Genomic DNA, 25,631 nt, shown 5'->3' on the forward strand with positions numbered 1-25,631 from the left:
GGCACCGGGGAGCCTGCTCCTGGCCATGCCCAGCCCTACGGCCACAGTCAGCGGTGAGAAGTCATGTGCCGGGAAAGATGGTGGTGCTCCCGGAAGCACTCATGGCAGAGGGGACATTCGAGCGCTTCGTCTCTCAGCTTCTTCGAATGCAGGTCAGGCCCTGCATGCTCCTTCCGGTGGTGGGACCGCATATGCGAAACAAGGTCAGAGGTCAGGCGAAAGGAGAGGTTGCACTTGGCGCACCGGTTCTGGGTGGACAGGCCCAGGGAAGTGAACACGGATGGCAAGAGGGCCCAGGAGATGGAGGAGGAAGACGAGGCTCTGGGTATTTGGGGCATGGCATGCGTTACCCACAGTGTGGGGGTGCCCAGGCCAGCATTGCCATGAGCAGCGTTTTGTGGCAGCATCTGCAGGTCCCAGGAGTCACTCACCGAAGCCGTGGAGATGGAAAGTCTAGCCCAGCGAGGGATGTCTGCTATTTGGATGGGTCCCAACAGCTCCCTGTGAGCACCTGCAGGTCTGCCTGCCGGGAAGGGAGAGGCTGACCCAGGTCTCCCTGGTGGGCACCTGGCTGGTTTGCGGAAGGCACTTCTCTGCTCCCTTCCAGCTCTGCTGGGCCATGCGGCAGAAACTGTGCTGCTAGCTGGCTCCCTAGGGGTGCCCTGCGTCTGCTGCTGAGGGCCAGGCTGGCCTGTGAAGTCATCATGCTCCCTCTCCTGGGCCCACATGTCCTGAAGCCTCTTCTTGAAGTGAGGCATCTCCATGAAGGTGCTCTGCTCTTGTTCCCAGTGCACCGTCTGGGCCAGTGCTTTTCCCAGTCTAAGCTCGCCCGGGGGTGTTGGCAGTGCCAGTTCTGCGCCAGCCTCCTGCTGGCCACGGCCGCTGAGGGCAGCGTTGGAGCCCGGGTGCTTGGTTTGCTCCAGCAGCACTGGCTTGCAGCCCCAGGTTTGCAGGACCCCCTTTCCAGCAGCCGTGTTGACTAGCGGGACCTGGGACAGCTCAGCAGGTTGGCACTCCAGCAGTTGTGGTCTTCAGGGAAGAGCTGTAAGACTGGAGAGCCAGCTGGGTGGGCCAGCTTGGACCGCAAGCCTCTGCAGAGAAAGGAAGCATCAGGCAGCTGTTTGTATCCAAAGAACCCTGACTACTATAGATGCCACACTCACCCTGTCTCAGAGCTTTACCTCAGCTCTCCTCAGGGAAGGACAGTTACTGCACAATGCTGCCACCCAGAGGCGTGACTCAGTACTGTTTCCACCCCCGTCAGCATCCAGGTAGCAGAGACTGTATTAATGGAGCACACAGGGCATCCGACAGCCAGTTCTGACTTTGTGGACAGCTCTAACATGTTTGCATGCTGATTTGGAGCAGTTTGCATTTCTTGCTACAAAGCATGCCAATCTCCCCCCACCCCACCCCCAAATCCTCAGAAATGCCAAGAACTTTAAGCAAATGGGACAGGAGCTCCTGCAGTTATTGGCATCAGAGAGATAAAAGCTGAAGCGACAAATACCCAGGCATGGCAGAAGATGTGGGGCTGTGCCTGGCCTCCACTGCTATACCTGGGGTCAGCCACTCTGTGCTTGTTCCCTCCCCTGGAACATCTGGGAGTCTCTCCCACCTGTCTCTGCTCCCTGAAAGTGCCAACACTTGCTTCTCCTCACATTAATCCACTTTTCTTCTGCTCAACTGGCAACCAAACTCTTGTGCCCACTCACTGCGCACACTCAGATGGATCAGCTTCCCTAGGCTCTTAAGGATTGGAGGGGACATATATGTGGCCATATGTGAGGGTGGCATTGAAGAGGAGAGGGTGCCCTCTGCCCGGGTGGGGAGGTACTCTTCCCTGTCTCTCCCTCATCAGCCCCACCAGCAAGTTCTAGAAATTGGAAAGACCATCTTCAAAGCACCTGCCACAGCTAGCAAGCAGTGCTGCTAGGACACACTCCAAGCTTTCATATTAGAAAAGATTTCCAAAGGCCCAGGAGGACCTGACAGCAGACGGCTGAGTTTCTTCACAGGCCAGGCACTTGCACAGGCTTGTTACACATAAATACCATGCGGGCTCATGTCAGCTCCTTCCCCCTGCCCTGTTCACACCCCACATAGGAAAGGAAGCTCAGGCACTCGTTCCTCCCTCTATGTAGGTGGCAGGCGTTCACGATAGGTGCTTTGCATGTGTCACCTCCTTCCACCTTCACCCTTTTTCACAGACAAGCGAACATGAGTTTTAAAAAGCTCCACACCCTACCCAGAGTCCCCTGAAAGTAGGAGGTGCAGCTGGGGCTGAAACCCAAGAGTGTGTCCCCAAAGCCCACTCTGGTTGCACTACCCATGTCAGCCTCACATGCCCCAAACTGTGCTTCCAGGGGTCTGAGCCCTTCTTTTTTTATTTAACTTAATTTTATTTTATTGTGGACAGTATTACCGATGCCTCCCTGTGGTCCTGCTGCACCTCGCATTCCTCAGCAGACACCCCCACCCCTGGGCTCTTTCACTGCTCAGGTGGCCTCTGCCAAGCACAGCTGTGCGGACCCTGTGGCCAGAACTGTGCAGAGTGCCCTAAGCCACAGCTGGGACAGCCCTCTCCTCAGCACTGAACTTTGGATATGTGGCCTGACTGCAGGATGGAATATTTTGCTACCAAGATCCTTCATGATATGAAAATAGAAGTCATTGTTTATTGGCTATATTAAGTGTCTCCGTGCCAGAGGCTCAGTCACCTTACTTCATGGACTTTCCACAGCAACCATATGAGGAAAGTTGCATGTTTCAACTCAACTGCACTCATCTTCAACCTGCCAAATAGCAGGCTGCTGAGCTCAGCGCTGCACTCCAGCTTTTTGAAACACTGTGAATCCGGACTCTGCCAACTGCTGTGTTAGATATCCATCCAATTCCATTTTCTATCAGTGCCACAAGACAAATCTTAACAATGAGGAGGAGGAGAGAGAAGAAAATGACATAACACATGAAAATAATAATAATGAGGAGGAGGAGGAGCAGGAAGAGGAGGAGGAAGCAAAAAAGCCAATGAAGATGCTGACTGGGACTTTGGCATGACTCCAGCCTCCCTGAGGGTCACCACTCTCCCATGTGCCTGCGCTGCTGGGTAAGATCACTCAGGCAAGTGCAGAGAATGTCCTCCAAATTCTGCTGTGGCCCCACCAAATCCCAGCACACTGTGCGCCACAACCACCAGATCTGAGCTTCTCAGAATGGACAGTGATGCGAGGTGGACATGGCTTGGCCCAGTGAGCCCCTGCTGACTGCAATGCTCATCTCTTCTTGTTGATGGACTTCCAGGCTCCTCTCCAAGTCAGCATCCGACTTTGGTCTCGTCCAGCACCAGGCTCCATACACCTCTGTCTTGTACCCCAAGGCCTCTCGGATGACCTCTGCAGAAATGTGATATCCCCTCTAGGGTCACTCCATGCCCTGGCCAGGGAGTTCTGGGGCAGGTGACCTCATGCACAGACTCCCTCCTTCTTTCCCACCTGGACCCACCCATGCCCTTTCAAACTGGGGAACAGGTCTCTGTCCCTGGCAAAATGAAGCTGCGCCTCCCTCTTTCTTCCTCCATGACACCAGCTGCCCCGAAAGCCAGTGGGCCTCTGTAGCCTTTGTTCTCCTTGCTCCCAAACAACAGTAATGAGCCTTTGTTCTCCTCTGCTCTCTCCAACAGCCTCAGTTTATCCCAGGATCTCATTCCCTAACACTATCTGGTCCTCATCATGCTCTATCATGTGTGTCCTGAGAAGACGTTTTTCTTGTCCTCCTTGGTCTTTTCAGCCTGAACTCAGTAACATATCCTCTGAGCCACAGAGACATCTTCAGTTCCATCCGTGTTCTTCCTATTAAAAGTACTGGATTTCAATTTCAGACTCCAACTGTCTCTGAGCCCTTGCTTAGATCATGGGATTACTAAGTGATGATCTTTGAAACCACCCGAAATTGAGTTGTCAAGGTCACAGGATATCCGACCACATCCAACCATCCCACCGGACGATGCTTCTCCCTCGTGCTCCCAACCCTCCTGGGTGGCCCACCAGGGTTCTGCTGACCAACATGGCAAGTGCTCATTCTAAAAGATGAAGCCTCACCAAGCCCACACTGGTAACAGCACGTGTTTTCTTTGTTTATTACCCATTCCCCGGGGCACTGACTGCAGACTCTGGCCATTCCTTCATCTGGGAATTACTTTCCTTTTCATGCCCTCCAAGCCCCTCCCACGTGACCATCAAGCCCTACATCACAACAAAGCAGACTCCTGGTCAGATGCTCGGATCAAACGTGGCTTTGATCTACCAAACCTATGATCCTGATGAAGGTGTGGATCTTTTCTCTGCCTGTTTCCTCATTTATGAAAAAGGGATCACCTTGGTACCCACTGTGGTTGTAAAGACTAGATGGATTAATACATCTGAGTGCTAAAGAACCTAGCTCAATAACTGTTAGGTAGTATCAATTTATCAATTTATCATCACACTGGAGGCCAGATGCATGGATTTGTGTACCGATGGAGTCCCTTGGCCTAGCCTGTGGTGATCGAACCAAAACTGGCTCTCTGACATCCCCTGAGGGGTCCTAGTTTGTAAGAGGGTGGTTCTCAGGTGATGCACTCCAGAACCAGGCTCCCTCCTCTCTTGTTCCCGGTGTGTAACCAAGAACTGCAGCTGCCAAGTCATGCAGCTCAACAGCTCCTGCATTGAGCATCTGTCCTCTTGTGGTCAGTGTGCATCAACCCCATGATGGTCATTGAGGATCATAGCTACTGGTCAGTCAGCCAGTTGGCTGATCACTTAGGCTTTTATATATATGAAAGACTAATGCGGAGGAAAGAAGATGGTGGCATAGGTAAACACTCCTAAACGGCTACCGGGCACAAGTCCAAAAAAAAACTCTATAAAACAAAAGTCTACCTCCCAAAAAACAAATGAAAGCTGGCTGAGAGGAAGCCCTACATCTAGACTGAAAGAGAAAGAGAAGAATCCAGGGCACAAGCACTGAAAAACTGAGGTAGGGGGGGCGCGGATGTGATACGGGCTGGTGGTGGATCCAGGCTGGCGGAGGGCGGTGCTTTCTTCAACCCGAAGAGAGACAAGCGTCCAATCTCTCTGAAATCTAGTTTCTGGGGAGAGGCTAGACTGTCTGCCATCAGGTCAGAAAGTGAGGCTGGCTTGCCTGCAGAGCTGAGATTGTTTGCTGTGCTGTGGTATGAGATGCAGGGAGATGTGGGGATGCCATCAGAGAGGCCGCAGACAGCAGCCCTGGCTGTTGGCCACGCCCCAGCCTAGTGATGCCCTGAGACTCCGCTCTGAGACTCCACCCCTCACAACATATCCAAGCTCCAAGCAGTGGACTTTGCATATGAATGGCCCTCTCTGTTGCAGTTTAGCAGAATTGCAACCTAGAACAGATCCAAGGAGGACAGGACAGTACTGGTCTCAAACAGTAGCTGAACTGCACCTCATTGAGACCCAGAAACCAGAGTTCTAGTGCTCAGTTTCAATCCCTCACCCCATAAGTGACACATTCGGGAGACAGTCTCAGTGAGCACCAAAGCCCCACTGAAACAAGGTGTGTCTCTAGCGCAGCAGTTCTTCCTTTATAGACATAGCGGATCCTCACAGACAATTGGCCTGGAGGTCAATTCCTCCCAGTGTACCAACAGCAATCAAGGCTTAATTACACCAAGACTTTACACTAAGCCCACAAAGGGATACAGCAAAAACAACCACCTCAGGTGATTGGGGAAGCTGAGCTACTGACCCCTATAGGTCACCGACCACACAAAGCCACTCCATCAACACAGGGAGGCAGCCAAAATGAGGAAACACAGAAGCATGACACAAATGGGAGAGATGGAGAAGAGTAAACTACTGGATGACGCACAGTTCAGAATCACATTTATAAGATTACTCAAGAATCTTCTAAAAACCTTTGAGAAACTTGATGAGACCTCCAAGAAGCTTGGTGAGACCTTCAAGGACCTTAATGAGAATACCAAGAGAATGGAAAAGGACCAGCCAGAAATTAAGCATACAAAGTCAGAAATAAAGAATATACAGAAACTCAGCTATAGATCAACATTTCCCAAGAGTCAAACCAAAGATCTGGAATATAAGAAAGCAAAAATCACCCAACCAGAAAGACAAAAAGAAAGAAGAATCCAAATGTGAGAGGATAGTGTAAGGAGCCTCCGGGACAGCTTAAAGCATACCAACATCTGGATTTTTGGGGTGCCAGAAGAAGAGAGTGAGCAGAATACTGAAGGCTTAATGGAAGAAATAATGACAGAAAACTTTCCCTACCTGATGAAAGAAATAGACATACAAGTTCAGGAAGCACACAGGATCCCAAACAGGAGGAATCCAAAAAGGAACATACCAAGACACATCATAAATAAAATGCCAAAAGCAAAAGACAAAGAGAAAATCTTACAAGCAGCAAGAGAAAAACAACTAGTTACCTACAAGGGAGTAACTATACAACTGTCAGCTGATTTCTCAACAGAAACTATGCAGGCCAGAAGGGAGTGGCAAGAAATATTCAAAATGATGAACAATAAGAACCTACAACCAAGATTACTCTACCCAGCAAAGCTATCATTCAGAACTGAAGGTCAGATAAAGACAAGAAAAAGTTAAAGGAGTTCATCAACACCAAACCAGGATTACATGAAATTTTGAAAGGTATTCTTTAAGAAGAGGAAGAAGAAAAGGTAAAGGTAAAAAAATTATGAACAACAAAAAGGCATCAAATACATATCTACCAACAAGTGAATCTAAAAAATCAAGAGAACAAAAAAAAAAATCTGAAGAACAAAATGGACTGGTGAATATAATAGTATCAGGGACATAGAAAGGGATTGGACTAAAAATTCACAGGGGGAAAGGGGTCTGAGGGGTGCGGGAAGAGATTGGACAAAAATCTTATACCTATGGATGAAGACAGTGGTGGGGGTAAGGGCGTGGAGTGGGGTTGGGAATCAGGTGGAGGGGAGCTAAGGGGGGTGGGGAGGAACACCTGTAATAATCTGAACAATAAAGATTTATTTTTTAAAAATTAGCCTGCTAAATAAATAAAATAAAAAGCTATATATCCAGGGACTAGTGTATAACAGTGGTCAATGAGTGACCAAATGGCCAAGCTCTTTTCTTCTTCCCACTCCACTTACAGAAGAAAGATCTGAAGTACCCGCGTACCTTCAAATACCGCAGGGTGACCCCATTTTCCTGAGGTATCTGAAGGTACGCAGGTACTCACCCTGAGCCAGCTACCGATCCTCCAGCAGCTCCAAGCTGCAGCTCAGAAATTATTCAGTGACACTATCTACATTGCCAGCCAGGGCCATCCTGTGTCTGCCTTTCTTTTCAGCTAAAACAAATAAGTGCAGAAAATATATCTTGTGCTTCTACCCTTCAGTTCTCTGCGCTCCAGAGATGCTTCTCGGACCCTTTTGGAAGATTCCAGAGGATAATCTTCTATCAGCCTCTTCTACATGTGGATTGTGAGATTCTGGGATTTTCTGAGAAGAAAAACACATATGCTTTCTAGGCATTTTTTTTAACCCTGGAATCCTGAGAAAATTAACAACTGAAGAGTTACCCAGGCTTCCCTAGAGCTGGCTAGCAGGGCCATGGAGCTGGGAAAGAGGACGGCTTCCCTGCCATCCTCCACAGGCTCCATGTCCAGTTAGGCCTTACATGCCTCCAGCATCAATGCCTGCTATGTTCAATCAAAACCAAATGCAAGATTCCCAGAATACAGCCAGCTACTAGGCCACAGTGAGGTCTGCTAGAGACCTAACTTGGCCCTGTGGACCAATCCAGTGGCTGCCTTCAGCAGAAAAGCCCATGGTTTGTACATCAGATTTCCCAGCCAGACTCTATCTGATGCCAACAATAGAAAGGAGAGTTACAGCCTACTTAAATAAAACATTTTAAAGCATCAGAGGCCCAATGCATGGATTCATGCACCAGTGGGGTCCCTTGTACTGGCCTGCACCCTCTTTCAATCTGGTACCCCTTAGGGAATGTGGGAGGGCCAGTTCTGGCCCCATCCCCACAGGCCAGGACCTCTAGTATCATATATGATCTTTGGTTAATCTCTTCCTGCCTTTCCTTTTCCCCCTTCCCTCTGAGATTCATTAGTCCGTTCCACGTTTCCATGCCTGTGCATTGAGTGTCTTCCCCATAGCTACCAGTCAAATAGTCCCTTAAGCTTTTATATAGAGAGATTGTACGTAAAGACTTCACTTTGAATTTTAAAATATGGCATAATTACCTGTTTTAAAGAAAAGCTGTCACTTCCTGGGTTTCTGAAAAAAGAAATCTAAGCAAAGCATACATGATAATTCTAAATTATTTGAAAAGCATCCATTTCACCCCACCCCAGAATTCAAATACATTGGAAGTCAGTGGTTAAAACAACTTAAAATATTATTTGACTAGTCAAGAAAATAGTTTCCCAGATCAGAATTCCATGCATATACCTATGAATTTTGCCAACATCTTTTATCTATAATCAAAGAGTCTTTCAGTAAACACACTGCAATTGTCTTCCATCATATTTAGTTTTGTTCACTTGTTCTGTGTGCTTTATCTACTAATAAATTTCCCTTTCTATATCAATTGAACAGTTATAAATAAGAAGAATTATTACTAAAAATCATAATAAACTAAAGAGAGGTTAAATTCTTTCTAAGAACCCAAATCTTCAAATATTAGGTGGTAGCTTTAAAAATTAAAAAAAAAACACAAGTATTTTTAATAACTTAATATACAATATTAATATATATTACTTTACTTGCATGTGTTTGAACAAATATCAATAGCTATATCTGTTATAAAAATATGAAATCATGTCTCTCTGACAAAATTAAAATTGTTCATGAAAAGCAAAAAACTACTTTGATATACAATACTTCTATTTTATTCCTTAAAATGACTCATATTTATTTATCTAGATTTCTTCACTTAGAATGTATCTAAGATAATCTTTGATGTTAAGATAAAATACTTCCTCCATGGACTTCCTAATGTTAAAAACATTAATTTCAAATGCTATAATAATTGCTATAAAATGTCTTTCTCATTCAACATTAATTGTGTAACTTAATTTCTGCCCATCAGCAGCATTGACAAGAATATATTTTCAAAATATACAGTGAATTTCTTCTTTCAACTTTCACCCAGATGTTTTACATGCAAAGCCCTGGCCTCCCTATTGTGTCCCCAGAACTGAACTCTGAATCCAGCCCCTCTCCCCATTTACCTGGCCCTGTGCTGCCTTCACACAAAGATGGGGTAAGCCTCACTGTCTCCTAAATGTGCCCGCCGGGTTAGCTCTGTGGGGTGCTGTCATGCCAGCACTAAAGGCAAATTCAAGAAAAAGATTAAATCAGCCGAGACCGGTTTGGCTCAATGGATAGAGCGTCGGCTTGAGGACTGAAGGGTCCCGGGTTCGATTCCGGTCAAGGGCATGTACCTTGGTTGCAGGCATATCCCCAGTGGGGGCTGTGCAAGAGGCAGCTGATCGATGACTCTCTCTCATTGATGTTTCTAACTCTCTATCTCTCTCCCTTCCTCTCTGTACAAAATCAATAAAATATATTTTTAAAAAAAGGAAAAAAAAGGAAAAGATTAAATCAACACTTTGTGTCTAAAGCCAAGTGTTTTTCCAGCTCACCCTGAAAATTCAGAGATTTGTAACTTAAACATTTGTGTGCTTTCCACACCACAGGCATTGAACAAGTTATGTGCCCAGATCTTTGGATAGAATGTGTTGGAGAAAGGATCTGGGGCCAATACATCTTTATTAGCCTGGAGCCCAGCACAAGCTTGGCTGAGAATAAAGAAGCAACACAGAATAATGAGTGGATGAATGGATGGGTGGAAAGGTGCAGGGGTGGAGGGGTGGGTGAGTGGAATAGTGGAGGGGTGGGTAAGTGGAGGGGTGGAGGGGTGAGTGAGTGGAGGGGTGGAGGGGTGGGTAAGTGGAGGGGTTGAGGGGTGGGTAAGTGGAGGGTGCAGGGGTGGGTGAGTGGAGGGTGGAGGGGTGGGTGAGTGGAGGGTGGAGGTGTGGGTGAGTAGAGGGTGGAGGGGTGGGTGAGTGGAGGGTGGAGGGGTGGGTGAGTGGAAGGATGGAGGGTGGAGGGTGGAGGGTGGAGGGTGGAAGGATGGAGGGTGGAGGGTGGAGAGGTGGATGAGAAGAACTGCAGCCTGAAAGAGTCAGTAGGGGGCATATCCAGGGCAGACTTGTTATGGGGTAGGGGCGGTAGAACAGTGAGCAGAGAGAGGGAGAGAGGGAGAGAGCAGCAGGACAGGGGAAGGGGTAGCAGAGAAGAGAAAGGCTGTAAAGGTGAGAGATGAGGGAATGGGGAGACCAGCATGCAGGAGGCAGAGGAGGGGAGGCAGGCGGTGGCCTGGAGGAAAGAGGCGGAGAAAGCAGGTGCGGGAAGGGAAGACGGAGGCACGGTCCGGGGCAGGACTGAAGCTGGCAGGGGCCAGGGACCGGCGAGGGGGTGAGAGGAGCCTGACCCCATGCTCCCTCGCGGCTGGTCCGGGCTTAGGACTGAGCTCTCACCTGGCCTCTCCAGGGGAACCGCCTATCCGCACGTCCGGCTGCACCTCCACCACTGGACCTAAGGGGAGGGAGGGCAGCTTCCCCGGCGTCCCGCCTCCAGGCGGGGCTCCGGCTCAGCGCCCCCTCCCTCCTGCCCCCGCTCCCGAGGGGACTCGCCGCACTGGGGACCCGCCCCGATGGGCGTTGGGCTGGCTTCCTGGGAGCCGAGCTCCGCGCTCCCAGCGCCCAGTCCGCGCCTCCCCCTCGGGCTCTCGTCGCCCCTCTGGACGCGGCGGCGCCTTTCCCGGGGTCTGCGGACCCCGGAGACACTGGGGGTCAGGCCGGAGTCCCGCCTCAGTCCCTGCTCTGGGCCAGGGGCCGGTCAGGAGCTGCTGCCCGGGCCCCAGCCCCCCGCAGAGCTGAGGTCGGGAGAGCTGGGAGCGCAGGGAGCTGGAGCGCCAGCCGGGTGGGCAGCCCTGACCCGCCGAGAGGGCAGCGGTGTCCCTGAGCTTTGCCTGCAGTGAGGGGGAAGGAGAGGCGGTGCAGTCTGGGCAGCACAGGACGCTGTCCACGGCAGCCGGGTGTGGGGGCCGTGATGTGAGCCCAGGGGTGCAGAGCTGGTCGGAGGCAGGGACACGCAGCTGAGCCTCCCTCCCTACCTCCCTCCCTTCCTTCCTTCCTTCTGTCCATGTGCTGGACGCAGGGTGGGCGCCGCACCTGAGGGGACAGGCTCTCTGCTCCCCCAGGCTTCAGGGATCTGTCACAAAGTTAGATGGTAAAGTTGGCCAATCGGAGGCAGAGAAACAAGGTTCAGAACAGCCATTAGAAATGTGCAATTGGTCACCAAAGCATGACTTTCCTTTTATGAAGAGAGCCCACTGAAGAAAATGGGGTGCGGCACCAGCCCCCAAGACGAGCATCCCAGTCTGAGGCAGTCCCAGGCTCCCAGGCCACCTGGGGGCTGATCTGCCGCTCAGCGTTCGGAATGGAACTGAACTAAACTGTTATTCAAGAGAGAGCCCTGCCAAGTGGGCACTGGACTCCTCGGGGACCACATCATAACTTATGAGCCAGACCACCGAGCTGCACACCTGAAACCAACACAAAATCATATTGAGTCTCAGCTAATATTGAATATCAGGGAAACTGAAAAATAAACACAGATTTTTTGAAAAGAGTGAGGACAAAACAGGTGTTTTCAGATGCACGGTTTAAGGTTATCATCCCCACCATCTGAATTGAAGAGCACTAAGGAATGTGCCTCAGGATGAGGGAAACTGAACTTAGATGAAAAAAGAGGGGTTCAAGAAACAAGGGTGAGCAAAGGAACTGGAAACAGCAGCAGCCAGAGGAGCACTGGGAAGAGTTGTGTCACACTCCCTGCTGCAGAGACCCAAGTGGCACCCCATGGACCCCACAATGTGACTTATAAGACAGAGACAGAATTTGTCACATTTGTTTGTTTTTAATCTAGCTGTATGCTTTCAAGGGAGACATGTTTAATACCTAAGGACATAGAAAAGTTGACTGGAAAAGAGTGAAAGATATCAGAGATGCTGGGCAAACCAAGAGGAGGCTGGAGTCTCCACCACAGAAAACAAACCAGGTTAGGGTTAAAGTGGGTGAATTCTCAATGGTACAAGTTCGTTTCCCACAAAAACCACAAAATGTTAAACTGACATGCTGTTAATAAAGTAAAATGATTAAAATGAAAAATTGTCCAACCGCTCTTACAGCGAGAATTTCATTGCTCATCTGTCAAGAAAAGGAAATACTACTTAAAATATAGAATGTGTGACTAACACCATAAGTTATTTATTAATAACTCTCCACCCATCATGCGTTGAAACAAATCTCAATAAAGTTCAAAGACACTGCATCATTCTGATCATGCTCTCAGTCATCATGTAACCAGGTGGAAACCAATGACAAGGGAGAAAGTTTTAAAAACAATTAATCAGACATAAAATAATTAAAAAAAACAAATCAAAACCAAAAATATTTTAATGTCAAATGATAATAAAATATGACCTAAAAAATTTCAACTACAGTGAAAGAGAAATTTAGAGGATATTTGTGGCCCCAGGATTTATGTTAAAGAAAAGAAAGGGTGAGAATAAATAAGCTAATAATTTACCTTAAAATATCAGTGAAACAATAGTAAAATAAACCCAAAAAAACTGAAAGTGAGAAAATGTGAAGGAAAGAACAAGTAAATAAAAAATCAAATTTTAGGAGAGAATAATTAAAAGCCAAAAGTTAATTGAAAGTTAACATATGCAAATAAACCTTTAATAAAATTGACCACAAAACCAAATTGTGCCTCCCAAACTTCTCTTTCTAGTATAACCTCCCAGGAGCTTTGTAAACACTGGTTGTTCCTCAGGGAATATTGATGCTATAGATATATTTGTCTACTGTGTTCATACTTGGAGGAGAACTGCCTTTCACTGCTTGGGGCAATGTCCTCCTTGTGAATGCACAGAAAAGCAAAAGACAGAATCCTATATATATAAAGAGCCAGGGTGCAAAACAGCCAAGACTACACCAAACACCTGAAGTCAGTGCTGGGTCCCGTGGCAACTCAGCACTGATTGCTGAGGTGGCTGTGGATCAGGCCCAGAGAGGGGCCTGCAGAGAGAGGGACAGGGTCTGATCCCCAGCCTCCATGGCAGCTGTTGATCAGCCTTGCCTCTATCTTTCTCTTCTGGCTGAGCCAGGAGCGGCTTCTCTTTCTCTCCTAGCCTCCTCCAGGATGCTGGTTAGCCCTGCCTCTTTGATCAAGCCCAGAGATAGGCCTGGAGACACTGACTGGCATAGAAACCAACCAATCAGAACTTAAACTGGGTAAACTGCAAAGGCAGAACCTAAGGTGGGGCCTGAGAAAGGGTTTTTAAGGGCAACAGATGTTTGGAATACGGTGTAAGAAAGTGGTTCAATTCTTTAACGACTGGTTTGGCAGTATAGTGCATATGGCTGGCTATCAGTCCAGTTATAGGGATTATGTATTTTTGTCTGTCAAGAGCATCTCCTCCTGCTGAAAAAGGCTTCCCCCACCCCAAGCCATTTAAGCAATCCTATCCTATATAATCTATCTATTATATTATATAAAAGATAGATTATATACCATAGGATAATATTACTAATAAAAGAGTAATATGCTAATTAGATGGGGTCAATTGGCCATCTTCTGGAAGTCCAACTTCCTTCTGGACAAAGCCATGGAGGTGAGGCCAAGGCAGAGGCAGTTAGGGGTGATCAGGCCAGCAAGGGAGGGCAGTTGGGGGCAACCAGGACAGGAGGGAAGGACACTTGGGGACAAGACCAGGATGGCATGGGAGGGCAGTTAAGGGTGATTAGGCAGGAAGGCAGGTGAGTAGTTAGAAGCCATATTGCAAGATTGCAAGAGGAATGATGACTGCCAGTTTAGGCCCAACTGGAGAGGGTGCAGGTTGGGCTGAGGGACTCCTCCCCCTGTGCACAAATTTCGTGCACCCTAGTCCTAAATAATGCAAATTGACTGAACAGTGGAACAACTGGTCACTAGACAAGCACTGACCACCAAGGGGCAGATGCTCAATGCAGGAGGAGCACCACTCAGCCAGAAGCCACAGAGGTGGTGGCAGAAGCCTCTCCTGCCACTGCAGCAGCAGCACTAAGGATGTCTGACATCCACCAAGGGCTCCCAGATTGCAAGAGGGTGCAGGCTTGGCTGAGGGACCCTGAGGAGTGCATTTTCATGCACCAGCCCTTTAGTTAAGAAATAGAAAACTTAAAAATTATATAACTATAGATAGAGCAGAAACATAAAAATCAAATGAATCTGAACAAGATTATACCAATGCTTGTGAATATCCAAATTCATGTAAAACTGACTTATGAAAGAAATAGAGACACTATATCAGCCAGCATGTTCATCTGCTCTAGAAGCCATAACAAGGAGCCACAGATTGTGTGGCCAAAACCACAGAAATGTCTTTACTTGCCCTTGTGGAGGCTGGAAGTTCATGATCAAAGTGCCAGCAAGGTTGGTGTCTGATAAGACCTCTCTCCCAGGTAGCAGACAGGCCTTTTCTCTATTGTAGGTGACTAATGCCAGTAGTCTTAATCCAACATCCAGAAGGGTTCTGGAATCTGGAGAAAGGGGTCCAGAGACAAAACATTATTTTGAAAGGCATTTGTGGGGGCACAGGAACCTGGCTAAAGAAACCAAGTTCTCCTTGTCTCAGGATCCCTTGCTTTTTATTAACACAAATTGTCCTAAGGCAAGGTGGAGACACACACTTCAAAAGGTAAGGTTTCATACAGAAGCCATTGTCAGATTGGGAAATTCCCTCTGGCTGTTCAGGTGTTTGGCCAGTAGGAGGCAATAACATGCTGATTAAGATTCCCTGAGCTGTCTGGCAGCAAGCAATCATTTTATGCATCCTTTTCAGGTTTGGGGAAATGCCTTTAAGCCATTCCCAGATGATTCAGCCCTTGCTGACATGCTGGAATTGGCTTCTGGCAAGTGACAAGAGTACTCTCATGTCCCTTTACCAAAGGCACAATCCGGTGTGTTAGGGCCCTGCAATTTGGGTATCATTTAACCTTAACCACTTCCTGAAGGTCCTATCATGACTTGCAGTCATATTTCAGGTTAGTGCTTCAAAAGATAAAAAAGACCAGGATGGGGGGGCACAATTCAGTCTGTAATATTCAGTAAATACTAAAAAATTGTGTCAGTAGTTTAAGACATTCCATGACCAATACAAACAGACACAGATGCTATCATACCAAACATTCAATGAGCAGATTCTGGAATTGTGCTCAAAGTCTTTCCCAGGAGAAATAAAGTAAAAGGGGTCCTTAGTATTTTAAAAAGTAGGATTATGCACATAATGTCAACATCAAATAAGGACAGTGCAGAAATGAGAAATTATAGGGCACCCTCTCTTATATAAAAGGTAAAAAGTTATAAATTAATAGAAAAAAACTTTCCAGCAGTGTTTTTAAAAAGTATCATGGTCAAGATGGATTTAATTATAAAATTTTAACCTTGGCTTTACATGCATTGAAGTAACTAATCATTTTAATACATTACTAAAGAAAAAATATATATTCATCGTCAAACATGCTAAAAATAATTTAGATAATAGTCAACACTCATGCATGATTTGTAATAAACCCAGAATGGCATAATAAAATATTTGTCAGATTATCTCCAAATTGATAAGAGTTCTACCAGAACCCTTCAGTAAATATCCATCACAATGTTGACATGTTAAAAGTATCCTCTATAAAATCAAGAATACCTCTATCATAACTTCAGAGAACTAGTCAACACAATGTTTTTCTTTTTTCATTTTAACTTTACAAAGAAACTCAAGCCACTCTGCAGATAATATTTTAGAATAAAATAGCTTAGCAATATGGGTGAAATATCAATAATTGAATACATTCTTCATAAGAAAAGTAAAGAGTTTAAACCACTGTTTTAAGATGCCATTTACTATAGCAGTAAAAATATAGGGTATTAAGGGAAGTTACTTAACAACACAAGTCAAAGGAAATTTATGTGAAAACCATTGAAGAAGACCTAAATAAATGAGGACATGGCCACATTCACTGATAACAGGAGTCCAGATTGCAGATACAAAATCTCTGCATATGTTTCAACATATTTAATCTATAATAATAAAAGCCTAATATGCTAATTAGACAGAAGTCCTTCCAGAGACCTTCCAGAGAGAAGCCTGGATCCTGAGTGCCCATGGAGAGGCCGGGTCCAGGATGCCAGAGGGTGCTAACAGCTGGGGGAAAAAGGCCTACTCTTGCTAGAATTTTCTGCATTAAGCCTCTAGTGTTATTATAATAAAACTAAAGGCCTGCTGCATGAGATTCATGCATTGTGGCATTCCCTCAGCCTAGCCTGCATCCACTCCAATTGGGGACCCTATAGGGGACATCCTACCTCCCCGTCCTAACCCTGTCTATAGGCTTTGACATCCAGGAGAGAGCTGTGTCAAGTCCCCGAAAATCACTTTCCACTCTGGGAGCACTGACCCACCCTGCTTGAGGTACTTACTGGTTGCCTGGCCCTGAGGGCCGGCTTTCTGCCCCATTCACTAGGAACACCCTTCCTCCAGGACAAGGGACCTTCTTGCTGGCATCCTGTCTGGACCAAGAGAAGGTGGGGCTTTTGCAGCCACTTGGGACCCCCGTCCTCATTCACAGGGCCCCTTGGCCTTATCCACTGGACCACTTCCAGGAGTTGCCCCTGGCCCCAACCCATTCTTGGCTTGGCCGCTTCTGGCTGGTCACCTAGCCTGTCCCCCAAAACCCCCAGCCCCTTGTTCAGGTTGCTGCTGCTTGGCGGCCTGCCTGACGGCCAGCTGGCCTTTCCCCAGTGTCCCTGCCCAGCAACCTTTCTCCTGCTTAGGACACAATTATAGGCTCTTCACCTGGCCCCGCCTCCTTGTTGCTATGAAGGCCTTCAGCTGTTCACCTGGCCCCGCCATTTCGTTGACTTGACTGCCTTCAGCTGTAGGTCTGGCCTGAACCCTTGTTCCAGAAACCTCACCCGCTCATACATTGGACCAATGAGCCCCCTTGTACATTGGACCAATGAGCGAGCAGCACTGGCCAGGCTGCGCTGCTCCTCACAAACGGGGGCCTACAGCCCCACCTCTGGAAGTGGTGTTAGGTGCATAAATGCCCCAACTGCAGATGGCCTTCTGCTCACAGGTTGCCTCCCACCCAGGGGCCAGGTCCACAAGCATGGGGAGACCAGCCCCCACTTTTGGACAGCCATGGGCCTCCATGAGCCCCTGGGGCCCCCATCGCCCCCACTACGGGGCATCTCACAACAGAGTGTCCTGCATCCCCCATAGCCCTGTCTATGGGTTTTGACATCAGGGAGAGAGTTGTGAAGTCCCCGAAAACCACTTTCCACTCTGGAGCACTGCCCCGCCCCATACAGAGGTACTACTGGTCGCCAGGCACTGAGGGCCGGGTATCTCTCCTATTCACAGGGTACGCCCTTCCTTGAGGACAAGGGACCTTCTTGCTGGCATCCAATCTGGATCATGGGAAGCTGGGGCTTTTGCGACCACTTGGGACCCCCGTCCTCATTCACAGGGCCCCATGGCCTTATGCACTGGACCACTTCCAGGTGTTGCCCCTGGCACCAACCCATTCTTCACTTGACCACTTCCGCTGATCACCTGGCCTGCCCCCAAACCCCCCCAGCCCTCTTGTTTAGGTCTCTGCTGCCGGGAGGAAGGCCTGCAGGCCTGCCTGCCTGCCGGAATTTCACAGGTGTCCCTGCCCAGCAGCCTTTCTCCTGCCTACATCACAATTATGAGCTCTTCAGCTGGCCCCGCCCCCTTGTTGCCATGATGGCTGTCAACTGTTCATCTGGCCCCACCCGCTCATTGACTTGACAGCCTTCAGCTGTTGGCCTGGCCACTCCCCTTCTTCCAGAAACCCTGCCCCCTAGTTCATTGGACCAATCAGCAAACAGCACTGGCCAGGCTGCCCTGCTACTCACACACAGGGGCCTACAGCCCCACCTCTGGAAGTTGTCTTAGGTGCCTGAATGCCCCAACTGCAGATGGCCTTCTGCTCACAGCTTGCCTCCCACCCAGGGTCGAGGTCCACAAGCATGGGGAAACCATCCCCCGATTTCGGGATGGCCATGGGCCTCCATGAGCCCTGGGGGTCCCCATAGCCCCCACCACGGGGCATCTCACAACGGAGTGTCCTACGACCCCCACAGCCCTGTCTATGTGCTTTGACATGGGGGGGAGAGAGCTGTGTCAAGTCCCCCAAAAATCACTTCCCACTCTGGGAGCACTGACCCACCCCTCCTGAGGTACTTACTGGTCATTGGGCCCTGAGGGCTGGCTTTCTGCCCCATTCACTAGGAACACCCTTCCTTGAGGACAAGGGACCTTTTTGCTGGCATCCAGTGTGGACCATGGGAAGGTGGGGCTTTTGCGGCCACTCGGGACTCCCGACTTCATACACAGGGCCCCATGGCCTTATCCAATGGACCACTTCCAGGTGTTGCCCCTGGCCCCAACCCATTCTTGGCTTGACCGCTTCTGGCTGATCACCTAGCCTGACCCTCAAAATTGGGAGTTGAGCCCTGACCTCCTGGGTCATAGGTCAGTCCTCAACCACTGAGACACACTGGCTGGGCAATTGTAGACTATTTAAATCTTGATTTAAAAAAAGAGACCCCAAGGGTTAAGTTTTTTTCTATTTTAAATGGTTATTTTAAAACACTTCTAGCTCCAGAACTTTATTTTTATTTTTTTTAAATATATTTTTATTGATCTCAGAGAAGAAGTGAGAGGGAGAGAGAGTAGAAACATCAATGATGAGAGAGAATAATTGATTGGCTACCTCCTGCACACCCCATACTGGGGATTAAGCCTGCAACCCAGGCAAGTGCCCTGACCAGGAATTGAACCAAGACTCAGGTTCATAGGTCTATCCTCAACCACGGAGCAAAGCTGGCCAGGCTCTAGTTGTATTTTTATACCTTACTTACCTAGTTCTACAATGTTGCTAGGATTGAATTTTTGTATGTATGGTGTTTAGTGGGGTGCAAAATATACTTTTCAAATAAAAATATTTATAATTGTCCAGGACCTTCCTTTATGAAGCTTGGTCTCTTTTGAAAATTTCTTTATAAGAAGCTAACTAATTTTTGTTAAAAAGTAAATTCTTGTGAAAAATGTGTTCATGTTTGGCATGTATTAAAAAACTGAATTAGAGAAGTAATTTGATATGTAATTGATCTTTGTAATTGCCTTGAATTATAGATATCTTTATTCATAAAGATCTATATAGAGAACATGTTACAGTTTCCATATTTGCTTTGCCAGGTGAGAAAGAACTATATTTCCAAAAATCCCACAATTTGTAATTGCCTTTTCTACTGAAATCTTGGCCTTTTCTATTTAAATCTTGGTTACTGTGAGTACTCCTTTTGAAAATGAATATGTCCCTTACATTTTTGAGTTTATGACCACAAAGTTGTTTCTCTCTGCCTTAGGGGAGAGATAAATTAGAGTGTTAGAGAAGAGATATAAATAGAGGTAGGCTTTCAATGAATAATGTTGCATTGAGAATGAATTCCTAAATTCCTCTATTTTTTCAACAGCAAGGCCAGAAAAGCTAGACCACATAGTTGTATGTAAGAAATAACAGAAAGAAAGAAGAAAGAAAGAAGAAAGAAAGAAAGAAAGAAAGAAAGAAAGAAAGAAAGAAAGAAAGAAAGAAAGAAAGAAAGGAGGGAGGTGAAGGGGGTTAGGGGAGGGGAGGGGAGGGAGGGGAGGGGAGGGGGGGGGAGGGAGGAAGGGAGAAGGGAACGGGGAGGGAGAATGGAGCAGGGGGAAGGTCGCCGGGAGGCCGGGCGTCGGCGGACGGGAGTGCCGGCCGGACCGGTCCTTCGTCCTTCTCCTTCTACTGCATTCCGTTCCTTCCTTCCTAAAGGAAGGAAGGAAGGAAGGAAGAAGGAAGGAAGGAAGGAAGGAAGGAAGGAAGGAAGGAAGGAAGGAGGAAGGGAGGAAGGAAGGAGGAAGGAAGGAAGGAAGGAAGGAAGGAAGGAAGGAAGGAAGGAAGGAAGGAACAAATAAATAAATCCCAGAGGTTTGCTCATGTGACTCAAGGAAAAATTACAGGAATAAAGTGAGAGAGAGGTGATGTATTGAATTTTATATGCTCACAACCTGATTTCTCTTCATTTGCCTTTAGCTTAAAAGGATAACTTGTATAGACAAGGGAGTGGAATTAAAGCAGAGAGTAGACCTTGTATATTCTACCCCAGTTGGATCTCTGGAAGGAGATTGCATGGCTTCTCCATACAATCTTTGGCAGCAGGCATGGTCAGGAGAGGGAAACTTAAAGGATCATTCTATCTCCCTAATTGCTCATATGATGTAAAATGTTATCAGAAACAGCCAAGCAATTTTCTGAGAAATGTGACAGAGGAGATTGTGAAAATTGGATTTACCTTCTTTGTCAATTTAGCTAGTCATTTTCTAGTCAAACCATGTTTGGGTGACTTGCATTTTCCCCCAATTATCATCATTAATTAAGATTTCTTGGAATTCTCCCATAAAAATAAAATTGCATTACTAATAGAAGTCAGTTCACACTCATTGCTGGTTCAACACGATGTCCTTATATATAGTGTATATATTTAGTATAGTATTCTCATGCATGCAGCAAGTACAAGTGAATTCACCAGACATTTTACTCTACATCTAAACGTATGTTCTTGTCTATCTTTCCCATTACATTGTTTTCTCTTACTTGATATATTATTATCTTTCTAAAGTCAGTGTTCATCATTCAGGCTTCCCTCTTTATATTGTTTTATACATTTGAATATTTCCCAAGAAGTATATAGTTATTAATTATTGCATAAAATGCAACTGATTTCTTTTTCAATTTTAGTTATGTTCACTTTATTAAAAGCTTTGTGTCAGAGCTGGGGAGGAGTTCATTAAATATTATTTTGTTGAGCTTCACCCATATTGGGATTGTTACCATAATTTTTTTACCACTTTATGATAATCCATTGTGTGAATACACCGTAGTTCATTTGTGTTCTTGTTATGAACACTTGAAGTGTTTCCCATTAGTTTTTCTATTGTGAACAAAATTGCTGTGAACATTGTTGCACATGGCTTCTATTGTACAATATATAGGCAAGAGTTTCTTCCATATAAATTTAGGAGTAGAACTATTTCCTTATAATATATGCTGTGTCAGCCTTAGGAGTTAATGCCAAACAGAATCTCTTATTTAGATGCAAATATATTCAAGATAGTTTAGCATTAACTCCTAAGGCTGAACACAGCATATATTATAAGGCAAGAGTTTCTTCTGTATAAATTTAGGAGTAGAACTATTTCCTTATAATATATGCTGTGTTCAGCCTTAGGAGTTAATGCTAAACTATCTTGAATATATTTGCATCTGAATAAGAGATTCTATTTAGTCATATATACTCTAACATTTCATATTGTCACATAGTTTTTATCAATTTGAATAATGTAAGAGGGTATCTCATTATGATATTGATTTAAATTTCCCTGATTTCTAATAACTTTGCTTCTTATATTGATATTTCTTCTTCAGCAAAATTCTTATTCATATACTTTGCCCTTTTTTTTGTTGTTTAAGTAGTTTTTTCTTATCAATTTGTACCTATTTTTTTAAATATGCTTGATGCTATTCCTTTTGGTTGTGAAAATTGTAAATATATTCCACAATTTGTAATTTGTTCTTATACTTTTTTTCCCTGGTAATAAACTAATAAAGAATGCAAACTCCAGCTTTATCAATCATTTCTATTTTATTTCAAGGATTAATGTTAACAATGTTGAGTCTTTGAAAAGCATCTTGATTATAATGTGCTTTACCCATCTTGCATCAATATTTCTGTATACTCTGATTTTACTTTTACTTTCTAGTAGAAACATTAAGACAGCATCATAGGCATGATCAAATGTCTCCAGTGGCATCCAATGGGGCAAGTTCCAGCCTCTCCAATAATGGTTTATTATAATCAGAAGGTCTCTAACCAACAATATATATTGATCCATATGTCCTTAATATTCAGATAAGTCAATACTACTGTGTAGAAACTGAATAGAGGGCATAACAAACTAAAATAAAATGAATCACAAAACTGTGCAAAATATTATCAGAGCACTTAACAGGCCATATTGTAATAATGTCTTTACCTGTTTGTCTTCCTCATCAAAATAAACTCCTTGAAAGTAGAAGTTGTATCATTTCCATAGAATCAGCAAATCCTATTGAGTGCCTGGCACTCTGCAGAGACCTTTTCACTAAATAAATTAATTCATGCTATTATCATATGTGAGGTTATATATATTTTTAATTGTAAGAAATTGGTTTGAAAGTTATAAAAACAGTAATTTTGAAGGAGTAGCAAAATGCAATGCTTCCTCAAAGTGAAATTCAAAGCAACATTTCTGGTGAGAGAGTATATATTTATATGCAATGTAAGTACAGTGTTCTCACAAATATTTGAGCATGTAATATGCTATTATTCCTGAAGAATCATTTATCTCTTCTTTAATAGAGCTCTCCTTATTTAACCAGGTTATTGTTCCCATTCCATTTCAGAATTGCATTCTCTAGCTCTCAAATATAGGAGCCATCACAATGCCCTGAATAGTTCCCAGCTTGGCCACTCTGCTTTGGCAACACTTTCTCCTACAAGAAGTAAGGGTTTGCTGAAACCGGTTTGGCTCACTGAGCATCAGTCTGCAGACTGAAAGGTCTCAGATTCGATTCTGGTCAAGGGCATGTACATTGGTTGCGGGCACATCCCCGATTGGGGGTGTGCAGGAAGCAGCTGGTCGATGTTTCTCTTTCATTGATATTTCTAGCTCTGTGTCCCACTCCCTTCCTCTCTGTGAAAAATTCAATTAAAAAAAATATATATATATTTAAAAAAAAGAAGCAGCAAGGGTTTAGGTCGAGATAATTCACTCCAACAGCACAAGAGTGGATGATCACATACATGTACACACTGACGAGGAGTAGAGAGGAAAGGGATGGATTGGTGAAAAGGCACCAAAGAGCCTCAGATAAAATGATTGGATGGTAGAGCCAAAAAATGATGAAAGTAAATACCACCACCAACTTCACAAGAACAATATAATAATGAGAATGGAAGCTACATTATCTAGGCTATATCAGGTCCTTTGGATCATTTGTTTCTCAGAAAGGGCTAACCCTCTAACTTAAAAAGAAATGTTTTATATAGTACTAGAGGCCTGATGCACGAAATTCATGCAAGAGTTCGTCTTCCTTACCCCGGATGCTGGCACCAGCTTCCCTCTCCTACCCAGGACCTGAGCTTCCTTCTGGTCACGAGCACACACCCGGGACCCGGGCTTCCTCGAAGACCCAACTTTGTCCAAAAGGTCATCCGGAAGGACGTCTGGTCTAGTTAGCACATCCACTTTAATTATTATATTTTATATAGTGTTACTATACTACCCTATCAATTCTATGTCCTCCTTAAGGAAACCTAATAATGGGTGTTTTAATGAGGGTGTCCACCTTAGCCATATCATTAGTAGTAAAAGATGATCCAATAGTATATCTTAGATTACATATAGAGATGACTACAGCAATTAACTTCTTACAGAAAACTCAGGTATCATGAGGAAAGACAAAATATGGTCACCCTACACCAGATGACCAGGGTTTACACTCATTGACCCTACTCACTTCTTCTTTATTTATTAAGTACATCACTAAATTCTCTAGTGTTATAAACTCTACATGTATCATACAGGTCAAGAAACTTTGAATAAAAAGACAAATGGGAACCAAAGAGCACAAAGTAAAAATAATAATTCAGGTGATAGAGAGCTATTCAAACATGAAGGTAAAAACGCCTTCTCAAAGAAAACTAGTGCCAAGACAACACTGAAGAGACACCTGCGGAGTCCAGTGCTAAGTTATAAATGAATAAAACTGAGAAAAGTAGAAGAGCCTGAAGTAACAAAGTACTTTGAAAATGTAATTTTTAATGATATCTATTGTTTTAAAGTTTATTTGTATTGAGATTACAGGAGTTATATTGGTTGCAAAATATAAGTTTTAAGGGTACAATTCCATAACACATCATCTCTACTGTGTTCACCACCCAAGTGCAGTCTCTTTCCACCACTATTTACACTAGTGCGCTGGTGATAGCATTGGAAAATACTGCCCATCTTTGCTGGAAACCAATCACTGTCTCACTAATAGAAAGATGTAAAAGGCTGGTCAACCTTAAAGCTCTGAAAGGTCAGAGCCAACCACTCCCTATCTAATTGAGACAATAGTAACTGAGGCAACTTCCCCATCTTGTAATCATGTAAATAATTATTGATATGATAATCCACTTATTACCTGCCTAAGGGCTATGGGTGTCTCCCAAATCTGCTTAAGGTTAATGGGTGTATCCCATAACCTCAATAAAAGGGATAGCAAGGCTGGAGCCTAGTGGTAGTCTTCCCACTGGACAACCGCCTGGTCCCCCATTTTCCCAAATTAACTCTTTTCCAGTCTCTCTCTTCATTTTAGAGTGCGGCCTTCTCCAGAAACCGGACCCTGAACCACGAGGGTCACATTAAGGGATCCCACACATTGTTACATGAGGAAAGACCCAGAGGCAGGGCCTACTGGGCATAAGGAAGACTGAGAAGGCTAAGTCATGGCCAGACTCCAATGTAACTGCTAAGGTTTGGAAGTAAATACATATTGCACTTAAGGGAGGAGGCATAGTCTGTGGTGGGTGGGATGTATTAGAATGGAAAAAGCCTATAGAGTTCAAACCCTGTTGAGAGCCCAGCAGTTTCCAGAAGATATAGCTGGGGGCCTACAACAAGCCTAGAAATGAGGCCTTCTGGCTAGACAGAAACAGGATTCATGACAAGGGCCAGAGGCTCCCTCTTTTCCCAAGCCTCTGGGGCCATCATAAGGAAAAGTGTAGCCAAAGAGAAAAAGGCTTGTTGAAAAAATGCAGGAGACTATTCCCCATAATGGAAGGTACTCGATAAATTATATAGAGTTGTGTGCAATTTTCAAATCCACACATATACACCAATATATACCTCACATATAACTTAGGTTTATACACCAGTTAAATAGGACTGCCAATAACATATATATATGACATTATTGCATATATACCACTTTCTGTGTAAGATGTAAATGTGAGCCTCTTATGTGAAATGTAAGCATGATTCTAAGCCTAATTTTCAAAGGTATTCCTTAGCCTCACCACTGGAGAGTATTAGGAATGTGCTTCTCCTAAACATAAAATCATTGCCTTTTTTTCATTCAACTCACCTAACCTCTAGTGTTGATATGAAATAAACAACTTAAAAAATTCAAGTTAATGTAGTGTTTCCATTGGATAAAGGGATCACTCTGGCCAGTGTGTGTGGTGGCCCTGCAGTCCTGTGAACACTAGCTGGGTGCATGGGGTGTGCTGATGTCACGCACTGGTCATAGAACACTGCTAACACCAT

At 45.3% G+C, this 25,631-nt stretch overlaps 1 protein-coding gene across 1 annotated transcript; it reads right to left on the bottom strand.

The window, feature by feature from the left end:
• Positions 1-47: 47 nt before the first annotated feature.
• Positions 48-25,631, bottom strand: ZNF488 (zinc finger protein 488). The gene is made up of 2 exons (XM_036461203.1): positions 25,606-25,631; positions 48-1,029 (listed from the first exon to the last, which is right to left on the bottom strand). Exons 1-2 carry the CDS (start codon positions 25,629-25,631, stop codon positions 48-50), a joined length of 1,008 nt encoding a protein of 335 aa, XP_036317096.1.

The sequence above is a fragment of the Pipistrellus kuhlii genome, unplaced genomic scaffold (assembly GCF_014108245.1).
Source record: "Pipistrellus kuhlii isolate mPipKuh1 unplaced genomic scaffold, mPipKuh1.p scaffold_m20_p_35, whole genome shotgun sequence".
Taxonomy (NCBI): domain Eukaryota; kingdom Metazoa; phylum Chordata; class Mammalia; order Chiroptera; family Vespertilionidae; genus Pipistrellus; species Pipistrellus kuhlii.